Source organism: Gymnoscopelus microlampas, assembly GCF_963454915.1.
Source record: "Gymnoscopelus microlampas genome assembly, chromosome: 16".
In the NCBI taxonomy this organism is placed as follows: Eukaryota; Metazoa; Chordata; class Actinopteri; order Myctophiformes; family Myctophidae; genus Gymnoscopelus; species Gymnoscopelus microlampas.
Window position 1 is genome coordinate 28,379,989 of NC_139953.1, and position 13,559 is coordinate 28,393,547.

Genomic DNA, 13,559 nt, shown 5'->3' on the forward strand with positions numbered 1-13,559 from the left:
TTGTTGATTGGGTCTTTTCAAGTAGACTAAATATAAAATAGGGCTTAATTGGTCAATGTATGTTTCGTAATAATAATCCAAACCTACAAAGTAACTTCAGTAACTTTCAAATAATTGTAGTGAAAAAGTACAATATTCACCTCTGAGATGTAGTGGAGTAGAAGTGTAAAGTATTTAAAAAGGGACATACTCAAGTAAACCACCACAAAATTGTACTTAAGTGTAGCACTTGAGTAAATGTACTCGGTTACTTTCCAGCACTGTGTAAATGTAGGGAGAGATGAAGGATTGAGTTGACGGTGGCAATAGAGCCCGACCGATCACAGTCCCTGTCATGCAATGTCACCACCTACAAACCCTACTGCAAGCCAAGAAAAACCCTGCTGTAGACAATCACATGAGGGCAAAATGCCAGCTAAATAACAGGGACAGTGGTGGAAAGCATTTAGTTCATGTAATACATCTAGACATGGGCAAATTGGAGTTACCAGAGGCAGTAGAATGGTACAGTGCAGGAAGCAGATAAAACACTGGACAAAAACTGAATGAGATGAGGTGCTTGCATACGTGCAGACGTGTGCGTGTGTGTGTGTGTGTGTGTGTGTGTGTGTGTGTGTGTGTGTGTGTGTGTGTGTGTGTGTGTGTGAAACTCAACAGTGTGTTTGACAAAGTTGTTAAAAAGCGCTCAATCTGGGCTTTCTCAATAAGCTTTCAGTGAGGAGTGGGGGCGCGCCCGAGAGAGAGAGAGAGAGAGAGAGAGAGAGAGAGAGAGAGAGAGAGAGAGAGAGAGAGAGAGAGAGAGAGAGAGAGAGAGAGAGAGAGAGAGAGAGAGAGAGAGAGAGAGAGAGAGAGAGAGAGAGAGAGAATTTGTGTGTGTGTGCATGTGTGTGCATGTGTTGGTGAGGGGTGCTGTCAGGTTGACATTTTGGCACCATGTAGCTATAGGAAGGAACGATTAGGGCTGCTAAGAGACCAACCTTGCCCCATCTTGTCTCTTTACACACGTGCACGTGTGTACGTGTGTGTGTGTGTGTGTGTGTGTGTGTGTGTGTGTGTGTGTGTGTGTGTGTGTGTGTGTGTGTGTGTGTGTGTGTGTGTGTGTGTGTGTGTGTGCGCGCGCGCGCGCATGCGTGTGCGCGTGTGTGTGTGTGTGCGTTAACTCCTGATTACAACAGGGAGCTCTAAAGCCTTCAGTCTAATGCAATAGAAGTGCGATCCATCAGACACCCTGGCGACCTCTGGTGACCTCTGTCAGCCAGTGGCCAAGCTAGACGGTGGGAAAGCAAAGCAGTCTAGGCCAGGGTCATCCCAGTTTATGAGGACACTGCTGCTGTTTTATCACATGTGGTTCCTTAGATGTATATCAAAACGTGGGTAAAAAGGCTTTTTAACAGTTGTTCTCAAACGTTTTCATATCAAGGACCCGGAAGTTAATATGTATTTGGCCGAAGACCCCCATCTGAAAACATTTTGTGCCAGGGACCCCCATACTAGATTTGTGTTGTTAAAATGTTTTCAAAATATTCAAATAAAATTCTGGATTCTTTGAAAATAGCAGATCTCTCAACGTGAGCTTGTAGATCAGCTAATATCAAATATCCGGTGTATGGTTGAAGTAGTTAAACTGCTTTCGATGCTATATTAACTCATTTTGCTGGGGACCCCCCTGGAACCCCATAAAGGGTCCTTGGAGGTCCTACAAAAGCTAAATATTGCACTGTTTTTAAAGCTGCAATTTGTACCTAAGAGCACCTCTGTAACGCCCCATTGCAGGGGCGTTACATTGCACGCCCCCTCTCCACACACACACACACACACACACACACACACACACACACACACACACACACACACACACACACACACACACACACACACACACACACACACACACACACACACACACACACACACACACACACACACACACACACACACACACACACACACACACACACACACACACACACACACTTCAAAGGTCACCAACAGAAAAGACCCTGTGAAACCTGTCTCCAGGTGACATACCGCATGCTGTGATGCATGTTAATTTGCCATGGAGTTTTGTAAATGGCACATATAAGGGGCACATCAGAGACACATCAGGAATCAATGTACTATGCATGATAATCCTTCGTGGCTCTGTGGTAAACGTTTCCAGTTGAGATGTTAAGGCTCTCGCACATATATCCTAAACTGAAGCAATGAGCCCTGCACTTGACAATGATCAGTATTAGGTCTGGATTTACTGACCATGAAATCTCGCTTGATGGTAAAGAAAGGGGAGGGAGAAAGAAAGACTGGAATTAGGTCTATTATTAACTCTGACTCCATAGCGTTATAGAAGAAGGAGAACTCCTTCTAACGCTATGGACCGGAGCTGATCTACGATGTATGGCTGATCGGTGGAAAACTAGTTAAAATAATTGTAACTGTGATACAGCCCTGTTTGTCTTTGCCTGGGGAATTCTGAATAGAAACCTTGTAAAACGTACATACACAATAGATGACATCGTCAGAAGAGAGGAGGAGAGAGAGAGAGAGAGGGAGAGAGGGAGAGAGAGAGAGGGAGAAAGGAATGAGAGAATAATGGTCTCGTTGCGCCTGAGCACCTCTTCTCTGCTGTGTCCACTAGGTCAATGGGACTCGGTGCGTGTGGTCTCTCTGCCAACCCCCCCCCCCCCCCCCCCTACATCACCCCTTCTCTCTCGCATCCTGTCTCTCTGCTATCATCCTCTCATAGGACCAGGTCTGTATGGGACATCCCATCCCATCCATGCATGATAATTAACCCATTTCTCAGCGGATGCTTCATTCATCAACATAAAGCAACATTTTTCCACAGATGAAGTCCATTAAGACAGTGGTTCTCAACCTGTGCGTCCCCACATGTTTTGTTTTTTTGGGGGGGGGGTCCCCTGATCTACAATTTAAGGATTGATTGATTGAATACTTTATTAGTATTTTATGTATTCTTTTTTAGGACTCGTGGTGTTGTGAGCTTGTAGATCTGCTAGTTTCACAATATTTGTCTATGGAACCGAGTCAAACTGTAATGCCTCAACTCCTACAATTCCAAGTGCTTGTCAGGGTGGGACCCCCCACCCTTGTTCAAATATGATTATTTTAAGGGGTCGCGGGCGGCCTGAAAAGGTTGAGAACCACTGCTATCAGAGAGCATTTCTATACACACACTATGCAGAGCATATAGCAGAAAGTCAGCTGTTACTACAGCGCTGCTCTCCAGCCTAATTGCAATACATTCTAACAGATGTTCAAACATTTATCCGTCACCATGCACATTTAAAACAATTAAGTAGCCTGTTGCCTTCGCCAAATAGCAGGGTGAATTCATTAGGATAAACCAGACCAGCTTTTGTTGATATAATTTCTCTTTGAAACGGGTCATAATGTGAATACAACCGTATTGTTTTTTTTGTACAAATCTTCTCTGACAGTCCCATTTGAGTTTATATAGGGGTTACTGAACTTTTTCATTCATCTTTGTACTTTAAAAAAAAAGTTATTTATGGATGTCATTTGCATAGCTGCTAAAACAAGTGCATTGCCAATAAACCAAATACAATTTAAAATTGAAATAGCTCAGGGATAATTGAAGTGTAGCTCTCTAAATCCATGCAGATAATGTATGAGCGTCGATGCCAAACAGCTTTCCTTACCGTGTCGGTTGTCACAGAATCACAGGTGCAGCAGCTTTCTCATAATTCTCCCCAAAAAAGGCGCGTCTTCGCAGCAAAACGCCAACTTCCCAACAAAATGTTAGAGGCTATTATTCTTCAAGCAAACCCCAGTCAGCTGTCTATAAGTCCTTAAACTGCATGGAAGTGATGGAAGAAGTGAACGTGTGGTCCTCCTGCAGAGTCAACAGCTCACTGATGTAGGGTGAATATTGTTCAGACATTGGGACCAAACCCACTACAAACCATGTGACGCGAACACAAGTCTTTAAAACACCAGCTAACAGTCGCTCAACTCGTGCAGACAGACAGTGTCCTGTTACTGTATGTATCTGAGCTGAAAAGTCAGCTGTGAAGGAGAAACTTCACAACTTTGTCACGACCCTACTGCTCCCTCTAGTGGGCGTGTTCCCGCATTGAGCTCGAGGCTGCTAGTTCCTGCCTAATTTAGCATTTAGCCCAGTGGTTCTCAAACTTTTTCATGTCAAGGACCCTCAAATGGACACTTATTAGCCCGCGGACCCCCATTTGAAAAGATACATTTTAAGGACCCCCAGTTTGACATGCATTAGGGCTACGGACCCCCATTTAATGGCATTTCTATATCTCTGGGACCCCAATTCATGTTGTGAAATCAATGTTAACTTAACTCTGAGAGTTAGCCCTGATTCAGAGCGTTAGTGAGTTCCCTCTAACGCCCTGGAAGACCATTTCGCTATACACCGAAACAAAGGCTGTTTTGTGTTGTTGAAAGTCTATTCTCGGAGGTGGGAAGCCTCTCAGCACCCCACCTACTCTGTTAAATACACTTTTTGGGCATACAATAAAACATGTCAGCGAGACGGAAATTATTTGTATTTACTCCACAGTGCCCTCTACAGATTTTGGTTAATGGTAAGTTCAAATCCTCCAGATCTGTAGAGGGCACTGTGGAGTAAATAAAAATAATTTCCATTTGGTTCCATTTGTACACTCTCAGAGTTACAGACCTATAAGGGTCCATTTGGTTCCTATCCATCATTTAGCTGGGGACCCCCTGGAACCCCCTCAAGTACCCCTGGGGGTCCCCGGACCCCACTTTGAGAACCAATGATTTAGTCTACTTGCAGTGGTGGAAAGTAACTAAGTAGGTACAGTTACTTGAGCTATGTAGCCTACTTAAGTAAAATACTTTTTTTTTTTTTTTTTACTTTACTGGAGCATTTCCAATTTTCAATACTTTTACTTCTACTCCACTACATCTCAATGGCAAATATTATACGTTTACTCCACTACAAGTATTGGACAACTTTAATTACTAGTTACTACTTTGTAGATTTAGAATATTATTACAAATAATACATTAACCACTTCAGCCCTATACATTTCGGCCATTTGAAAATAGCCGATCTACAAGCTCACAATGGTCATGATGCGACTCATTGTGAGCTTGTAGATCTGCTATTTTCAAAAGATTTTATATATTTCATACATTTGAAAACTTGGGACATTCCGCATAAGTACTTTCTACTTTTGGTATACTTCAAGTACATTTTGATACCAATAGGCCTACTTTTGTACTTTTCCTCAAATAAAACATTTGAGTACTTTTTCCACCACTTTCCACTACTTGTAAGATGGTAGTCTATGCAATGCAGAGACAGAAGAACACACATCACTCAGAGGAAGAGGGGAATTAATGCCTAAATTACAAAATATTGCATGACGATCCAGTTGTGCGCTTTCGACACGTATCTTCCCATGCAATACCGACATTTGATACCTATATAATCCCGTGACCCCAACAGTCGTTGGAAAAAACAAAATCAATAAAAAAATATCCGAGATTATTTTCTTCTTCTTCTATCAGCCAGAAGCACGTGTCACCTGACTCTACAATAAACAAACCATTGCTGAAAATTTAAAGCAGTACATTCATTGGAGTCCCATATTTCGATAGGTTACTAATCTCGGTGACACATAGAAGTGTGGGTTGCGCGCATCCGTGTCAGGCGGAGTCAAGAGAAGGGCTGGGCAGGTAAGATACTGTTGACTTGTCTCTGCATTTACAGGTAAAAAAAACTCCTGCTTTTGGTTACATATTATTGTCGATGGAAACATGTTTTCATATTTCATGGTCAGGTTTGATACAGTTGGGATCTATTCGTGGCTGATTATTATAAGAAGAAAATGGACGCTGACAGGAAACTTTGTGCCGAGTTGCTTATAGATTTGATAAAGTAACGTGATCGAGGATAGCCTTCAATGAACAGCAGGGAATTACGGCAACTCGTAGCTAATGTAGACAATCGGTACAGATACAGTACTGTACTGTGCTTCTATGTTTCAATTCAATATAAAGGTGGCTTGACCATGTGATGTTACAATGTGCCACAAGGTGGTAGGATTGTATCACTGGATTAGTGCCTGGACGATATAGGCCAAAAAAAATGCCAATAATATGGCATTGCGGCTTAAAATAGGTTTTGCACATAGCCTATGAGAGGGGCAAAAGTACCCATGGTGAGTATTTCTCTAGTCTAGACTTAGGATGCTGCTAGGCTTGATTGATTGATTGATTGATTGATTGATTGATTGATTGAATACTTTACTAGACATAAATGTAAACAGCACGAAGTACAGTCAGACATTTGGCCTAAAAGGATAACACAAAAAAAAGTCCTGGGGACTTGTTTCCATTCAATTCATCATCATAGCAAAAGAATAACACTAAAATACATATAATCAACAAATATAAACACTGTATGTACAAAGTAGAAAAGGAGAAAAAAGAAAAAATGTCGGCAGTGTGTGAATGCCATCTCCTTTCTAAGGGAAAAGTGAGTTCCCCTTATGATCTCCTGATAAATAGATTTTTTTTTTTTTTATGCTATTTGAGATGTCACTCATGGATGCCTATTGTACCTAATGGGAAAAACAGAGAGACAGCATAACATTGGGAAATAACACTGTTATACTACATCTGCAACACAGTGGTGATGCAGAAATAATGGATGATTTCATTCAGTATTATTTTGTGCCGGGACTTAAAGGTTAATTGACGCATGATCCCAATTTAAACTGACCCATCCTCCATTCTGACCCACAGACCATGTAGTGTTTTACCCTTTTCTTGTTTGTTTTTTGGAACCCCTTCCCCTATAAAGGTCTCCACTCTCTCTGTATGTCACTTACACCCCTGGGACCTTGTTATTGCCTCATCCAATCCCAAACCTCCTTTAATTACAACAGGAAATTAAATTCCTATATTTACAGCCCGATAACAAGACTCTGGCCCACTGAAAAGGTCACATCAACAGTTTACTAGTTTTTGCCCTATAGCATGCAACCCAAGAGGATATGGCTGGGAGGAAAGCCAAGTGAACCATAAAGGTCTAAGGATACAGGATACTTTTTTACCTCATTTTTTCCTTTTCTTTTTTGTAGCCATCTAATGGCACCTTGCTATAATGTTACACTGTAAATCCTCATAATGTTCAGATGATTGTGGAATTAATTAATGGAAGACTAAAGTTTATAGAAAGTACTGTGTAGGCCATACCACGTATTGCGGAAATGTAATCCACAGACAGAGTCAGGTAAGGAGGGGGCTAATTGGCATGTAATGTCACACCCCCCTTACAAGGTATTTAGAAACTCATTATGCATACACGCAGCATCTAGGATAGTCAAGGAGCCAGAGGTACAGCTAAAATTAGGATTCTAGTTTAATTTACAGAGCTTGTCATCAAGATGACCTTCATCAGGGTATGTAAACAATACAATGCAACGCCCCCCATAATCACATGAACGCTAGCGTCCCCATTCTGGGCATGTCATCATAGGGAAACGTTTGCCGAAAAGAGCAGATCTACAAGCTCACGACACATTGCGATGCGTTGTGAGCTTGTAAATCAGCAATTTTTGCTAGGGAAAGTAAGAAATAGGGCTTAAGCAGTTAAAGGTTTTATTTGGCCTTTGTAAAAAAAAATAAACTTTCACAGGTTACTGTGATGATTATCTCATCAATACGATATTGCACTTATAGTACGCTCCCTTTCTCCTTGACCTTTGTCCTTTAGGGAGTAGAAAGTGAGATTGGAGGGTGATGGTGCCGTCAAAGCGTGCGTCACTCTGGTCTGTTCAGGAAGTGTGCGACTGGATACAGGAGCTATACCCAACCACACTGAGCACACTCCACATGGCCATCATCAAGCACTCTATATCAGGTAGGAGACATGCATACAGGTGCCTTGTATATGCCACAGCAAACTGTATACTCTCCATTTCTTTATTCATTAATTATTTTCCGTAGAGCCCGACAGATATATCGGTCTGGCCGATATATCAGCAATTATTTGATGACAATGGTATCAGCAATTATGCCGCTTTCAGCATGGGGTACCCATTTTGGGCATGTCATTATACTTTTGGTGCACGTTTTCAAAAGTTTTAACATTCACATTAATAAATACCCGAACTAAAAGCTTGTAGATTGGCTATATTGAAATACAATTATATTATATATATATATATGAGACATAGTGACATTAGTGAGACATAGTGACATGAGCATGATGACGTGGTCCGCCGGCCGGTCCTCCCTTAAGCCAAATTTGATATAAAAGAAGATATTTAATTTAATCTATTAAAAGGTTATTTGTTTATTTCTTTGTGTTTGCTTTTAAGTTAATGATCTCAAATAGAAACATTAATAAGACTTTCAAATTGATGAGAACATTTTGCACTTTTTGACAAAGTAGTAGCCAAAATATTGATAAATGGTGGGCTATGGATCACCAAAATCGGGATCTGCATCGGATGCAAAAACCTGGCATTGATGGGGCGCTACTTGTCAGTGATTTGTTGGAAGTGCTCAAACTAAACTAACTCCTCAGCTCTGTTTTCCAAATGTCATGCCATCTCCACACACACACACACACACACACACACACACACACACACACACGCACGCACGCACGCACACGCACACGCACACACTGTGCTGGTCCAGGCCGGGCGTTGCTGAGGATGAAGGAGCACCATCTGGAGCGTCTGGGGGTGGAGGCTGAGCGGCAGGAGATCCTCCAAGATGTCCTCCTCCTCAGGGTCCAGGAGGAGCTGGAGAACCTAAACGACATCTACGCTGGTAAGAACATGGTGATCATACACATTTCTATGCGTACTTCTTGTAGGTCTGCGCAATATGACTTAATTCAGTATCACGATTATTTCAAACCTTTGTCAATCTAAAATAAACCTTCTTTATTCAGTTAGACATCATATTTTAGGCCTACAGTATGTTAGCTGTTTTTTAGTCATTTTTTTTGTGGATTAATTTAACCCATTTAGACCAGGAAAGAATCTAATTTTTAGATTTCTTTGGCTGTTCAAAAATAGCAGATCTACAAGCTCATAGCGTGGCACCAAGTGCCGCGCTATGAGCTTGTAGATGTGCTATTTTTTTTTAAATCGTGAAAATGTGTGCAAATCTTTGAATATATATATTTTAAAGTGAACATTTGTAACTCAGATTCTGGGGATCCTACAAATGTCTTCTAAATCCTACAGTTTTTTGAAATCTCAAACTTTTTCATGTCAAGGACCCCCAAAATTATATGTATCGCATGTTCTTATCTCCCAGATAAATACTGTTTGTCTTTCTTTCACTAATGCAGAATGTTTTTCTTCATGAGAGAAGATGGCCTTAAAGAAGTCCATCGTATCACGTTCAGTCCATCCGTCCATGTGAAGGAGGGAGAAAGGTTGAAAGAGAAATAATGAGCATCAGTTAAACAGAGAGAGAGAGTGAAGGAAGAAAGCCTTGTTTATAGTGTGAAGTCATTGACAGAGCAAGAATGGGTTTTCTAGATTTATTCGTAACCATTTTAACCCTGGCATCTCTATTTTGGGAATGTCATAAAATATTTCAAAAAGTATGCAAAAATAGCCGATCTACAAGCTTGTACATGGGCTATTTCTTTCTTCTAACTAGGGATCAAGTGGTTAATTGGCACTATGTACTAATTTGTGTATCTCTCTGGCTTTTCTCTTTTTTTCATACCTTTCATACCTTCTTTGTTTTCTCCCTCTGAATTATCATTCTGTTGCTTTCTCTACCTCTTATTTTACCCGCCAGGCCGGAACGGCCGAAGGCAAGAGATTATGTTTCTGCTTCTGTGAGTCCATCCGTCCATTCAACCTTCCGTCCGTCTGTCCATCCGTCCATCCGTCCGTCCTTCTGTGAGCAGCTAATCTCGGGTTCCTATTGGCTTGAAACTTTGCACGCACACTCCCAGTAGACCAAGGAATAACATCTGACATTTTTCAAATCAGTATCATGATGACGCTATAACAGGCCAACTAAACACACTTTCCTTTACTACTGCTCCTACAGAGTTTGTCCAAACCTCACCCAAATTGGTACACATTATCTCTGTAGTCAAGTGATCAAGATGTACATATCTGTTAAGACTTTTCATATTCCATTCTGATCGGCTACAATTGGCTTTCAAAGTTTGCGGGAGGGGCCTGTTTTGCACAGAATAGCACAAATCCTGAACTCAGTATCCGATTGGCATAACACTTTGCACACAAACTCCCAATAGGCCTCATGGTGGCGCTATAACAGGTCGCAACACAGGCCCGGTTAGACAACCCGGCCTGGTAGGGCTCTGTTTTTCCGAGGAGCACACTTTCCTAGTTCCTGTCTTTGCCTTTCTGTATCACTTTGTCTCTGTCTCCTTTATCACTGGCTCACTTCCTACTTCTACCCGGCCACGCTCAATTCCTCAGTCAACTTGATACACTATCTGGCTGTTATCTCCGCGAGGCACAACATCATTTCCCCGCATGAATCAGACACATTGCTGATGGTTGGCCATTCACTGAGTAATGGGCTGAAGTGGCTTGCTAACAGCATGCAATATGTGCGGCTGAGTAAATTAGAAGGGAGAGAGAGAGAAAGCAACAGAGAGATAGATAAAAGGAGTGCATTAGTGCAGTCAGTGTACTGTACTTTCTGGACACATGGCTATTCAACCACTTATACCTAGCGTCCCTATTCTGGGCATGCCATGATAGGCGTACATTTGACAAAAATAGGTGAGTATTCTCTGAAAAGTAGCAGATCTACAAGCTCACAATTCATCATGTTGTGAGCTTCTAGATCTGTTATTTTTGGTGAAGAGATTTGGCAGTGGTTCTCAAACTTTTTCATGTCAAGGAACCCCAAAATGATATGTATTTGGCCATGGACCCCCATTTCAAAATATGTTGTGCCAGGGACCCCCAGAAGCAAAGATTTGTGTTACAAATGTTCTCTTTAAAAAAAGATTATTTAAAAAGTCATCAAAAATGTTCAAGATTTTTGAATAGCCTAATAACCCAAAGTATAAAATAGGGTTAAAGTGTTTCATCATACTGGGGACCCCCTGGAATCCCCCAAGGACCCCACTTTGAGAACACTGTAGTGTAGAGGGAAAAAAGTAGGGGACCAGTGGGACACCGGTAGGGAATAAGTGGTATAAGGACCACACAACTGTTAATACATGTCGCCATTCAGCCATTGGCCATATCGTATTTCCAGTTAATGGCTTTACTTTTGGATTTTGCATTTGTTTACAATTTCTCCAATGTTGCTAAAATATTATGCCAAACCTTGCAGTGATGCTTAGCCAACATTGACACAGGTAACTGTGTCAATGTTGGCTAAGCATCACTGCAAGGTTAATAAGTCATGGACATTTGAAGTTTGTTGGTAGTGACTCTAGTGACTATTTTTGAATAACCTTAAAATGCAATAATAACATAACTTTGAGGGTGAAAAAATAACCGCAGAGTGTTATTTTCTCAAGCAAGTCTGCAAGTTAATATTCATATCTTACTGAAATCATGGCATCCAGCAGCTGTTTGTGTTATCCTTTTAGCATCATTGTATAATCGTACCACTGTACTATTTGCAAACTGTTAATAAAGTATTAAATCAATCAATCAAACAAACACAAATATCTCCTCATGCATAAGCAGACATAAACTGAAGAAAATATGATTTACTTTCTCAGCATTAGCATAGAAATACAAATTAGATGGGCAAACCAACCAAGAAGATAAAGAGTGTACAATTTGATAGCCGCATAGTCCTTGTCTATTATTCAGGATTCATGCAGGATATGATGCGTAGGCTACAGGACCACAAACACAAAGCGACGATAGTAATGGAAATATTAATGTGATATTGGTGCGGATGTAATGTGCACCAGTGATTCCCAACCCTGTGGGCCAGGGCCAACCGGTGGAGCACGAGGGTATTGCAAGTGGGCCCCAAATTATTGTCAAACACTAAGATTTGAATGATCATATAACATGAATATTTAAAAAATGTATTATGTTAAAAAAATGTCATACTATCAAATGGTAACGTAAGCTATACTACGCTGTTTCCATTGATCCAATTAAGCTGAAACACAATCGATTGATTGACTACGATCGATATTGAACGCGGCCCACCCGTCTAACCACTTAACACGGCAGATGGAGACTAAAAGACTATAAGACTGTCGAGACTAAAGGAATGATATGAATCAAAATGTGCTGACTAATGGGCTAATCAGGTCTGAGCCACTGTTACAGTCATCCCATAATGACCTCTAAAACCTTCCCCCTCCACACACACACACGCACACACACACACACACACACACACACACACACACACACACACACACACACACACACACACACACACACACACACACACACAGTGGAATGCAGACGTGAGGAATGTGCTGTGCAGTTGAATGCGAGATGTAACATGTCTGTGAGAAGCAGCCAATGACACTTGTAACCATTATGTTTCTGTATCCTTCCCTTTTGAGAGCAGGAAAATGCTGTGCTGTCATATTGTGTGATGTCTCTTTTCACTTATTGAGGTGGTGGAAATTAAATGTAAGGAGTAGCCTCCTCCTTAAAGGGTCACTTTGAGCTTGACCCTAAATTCCATTGCTCTGATTTGAGATCATAATGTATATAGTGTGGCAATAAAGGCCTTCTGTATTCTGTTTATTTCTGTGTAGAATGGGAAAATGATGATGTCAAACCTGGGGGTCGTCAATGTGTCTGTCTGTGCTGTACAGTACATGAACAGATGTGCTCGTGGCATAGACACTATGGCAGTCCACTAGTATACATGTTTGGGCGATGTGTTTTCTAGTAATATTGACCGCTCATTTTGTATGTCCGTGGCACGAAAATGTCCACAGAATCGAGTCATTTCACATCATCACAAAGTAGCTCCTAACTAGTGTTAGATGGCGATTAACACTATAACAGAATCAGTCCAAAGCGTTTACAAAACATCTCCCCAGCTGTAAATGTCTTTGACCATTAAAGCCTTCTGTGGTTTATAATAAATTGTTGTGTGTGGATGCATGTATGTGTTACTGAGTGTGGTGGTGATTATGGGTTGTCGCTCCGGGATGGGTGTGTACCAGACTGGGATACTACACTGGTATGAGGGACATCAAATTACCTCAATAGTTGGCAGACAGCCCTGTTCCTGTTCCATAAAAATGGTTTACAATTCCTCCATTGACTCCTCCCCCTGGGTGGGTATTCGAGGAAGGGCTGAGCATGCGTCTGGAAAGGACTGTGCGTATGGGTGTATGTTTGTGTGTCTGTGGCAGTACCACCAAATTAGACGCCATGATTAATGTCCCCTGAGATGGCGTGACATTTGATTTCCAACGTTCGGGAGGGCCGGGGGGCCGGGGATGTCAGCTAAGCGCTGACTCAGGACAAAATGTAAATCCACCTCTGGGAAAGCCTCTACATCACTGGTGACAGAGTGAGGTGCGGGTGACGGGAAAACTCCAAAGGTTAGCA

The 13,559-nt window shown here is 41.6% G+C and overlaps 2 protein-coding genes across 4 annotated transcripts in view; one reads left to right on the top strand and one right to left on the bottom strand.

The window, feature by feature from the left end:
* Nucleotides 1–3,881, bottom strand: part of scara5 (scavenger receptor class A, member 5 (putative)) — a 94,306-nt gene extending 90,425 nt beyond the window's left edge. The window contains exon 1 of the mRNA XM_084081842.1: nucleotides 3,681–3,881. The gene's annotated coding sequence lies outside the window, so the exon portion shown is untranslated. The remainder of the gene's footprint in view (nucleotides 1–3,680) is intronic.
* A 1,779-nt stretch (nucleotides 3,882–5,660) lies between these two features.
* Nucleotides 5,661–12,966, top strand: LOC311063338 (sterile alpha motif domain-containing protein 12-like). Of its 3 annotated transcripts, none has more exons than XM_084082723.1 (4): nucleotides 5,661–5,715; nucleotides 7,760–7,906; nucleotides 8,692–8,826; nucleotides 9,356–12,966. In XM_084082723.1, exons 2-4 carry the CDS (start codon nucleotides 7,786–7,788, stop codon nucleotides 9,370–9,372), a joined length of 273 nt encoding a protein of 90 aa, XP_083938849.1. In that variant the 5' UTR covers nucleotides 5,661–5,715; nucleotides 7,760–7,785; the 3' UTR covers nucleotides 9,373–12,966. The 3 variants fall into 3 exon arrangements, with proteins under 3 accessions (XP_083938849.1, XP_083938851.1, XP_083938850.1); XM_084082725.1 differs by having other exon boundaries at nucleotides 5,677–5,725; nucleotides 7,775–7,906; XM_084082724.1 differs by lacking the exon at nucleotides 5,661–5,715 and adding an exon at nucleotides 5,730–5,749.
* The last annotated feature ends 593 nt before the right edge of the window (nucleotides 12,967–13,559 follow it).

Coding starts and splice junctions, on each gene's coding strand:
- LOC311063338 (XM_084082723.1), top strand. CDS start 7,786: ATGGTGCCGTCAAAGCGTGCGTCACTCTGGTCTGTTCAGGAAGTGTGC. Junction 7,907..8,691: donor CATCAAGCACTCTATATCAG/GTAGGAGACATG, acceptor GTGCTGGTCCAG/GCCGGGCGTTGCTGAGGATG.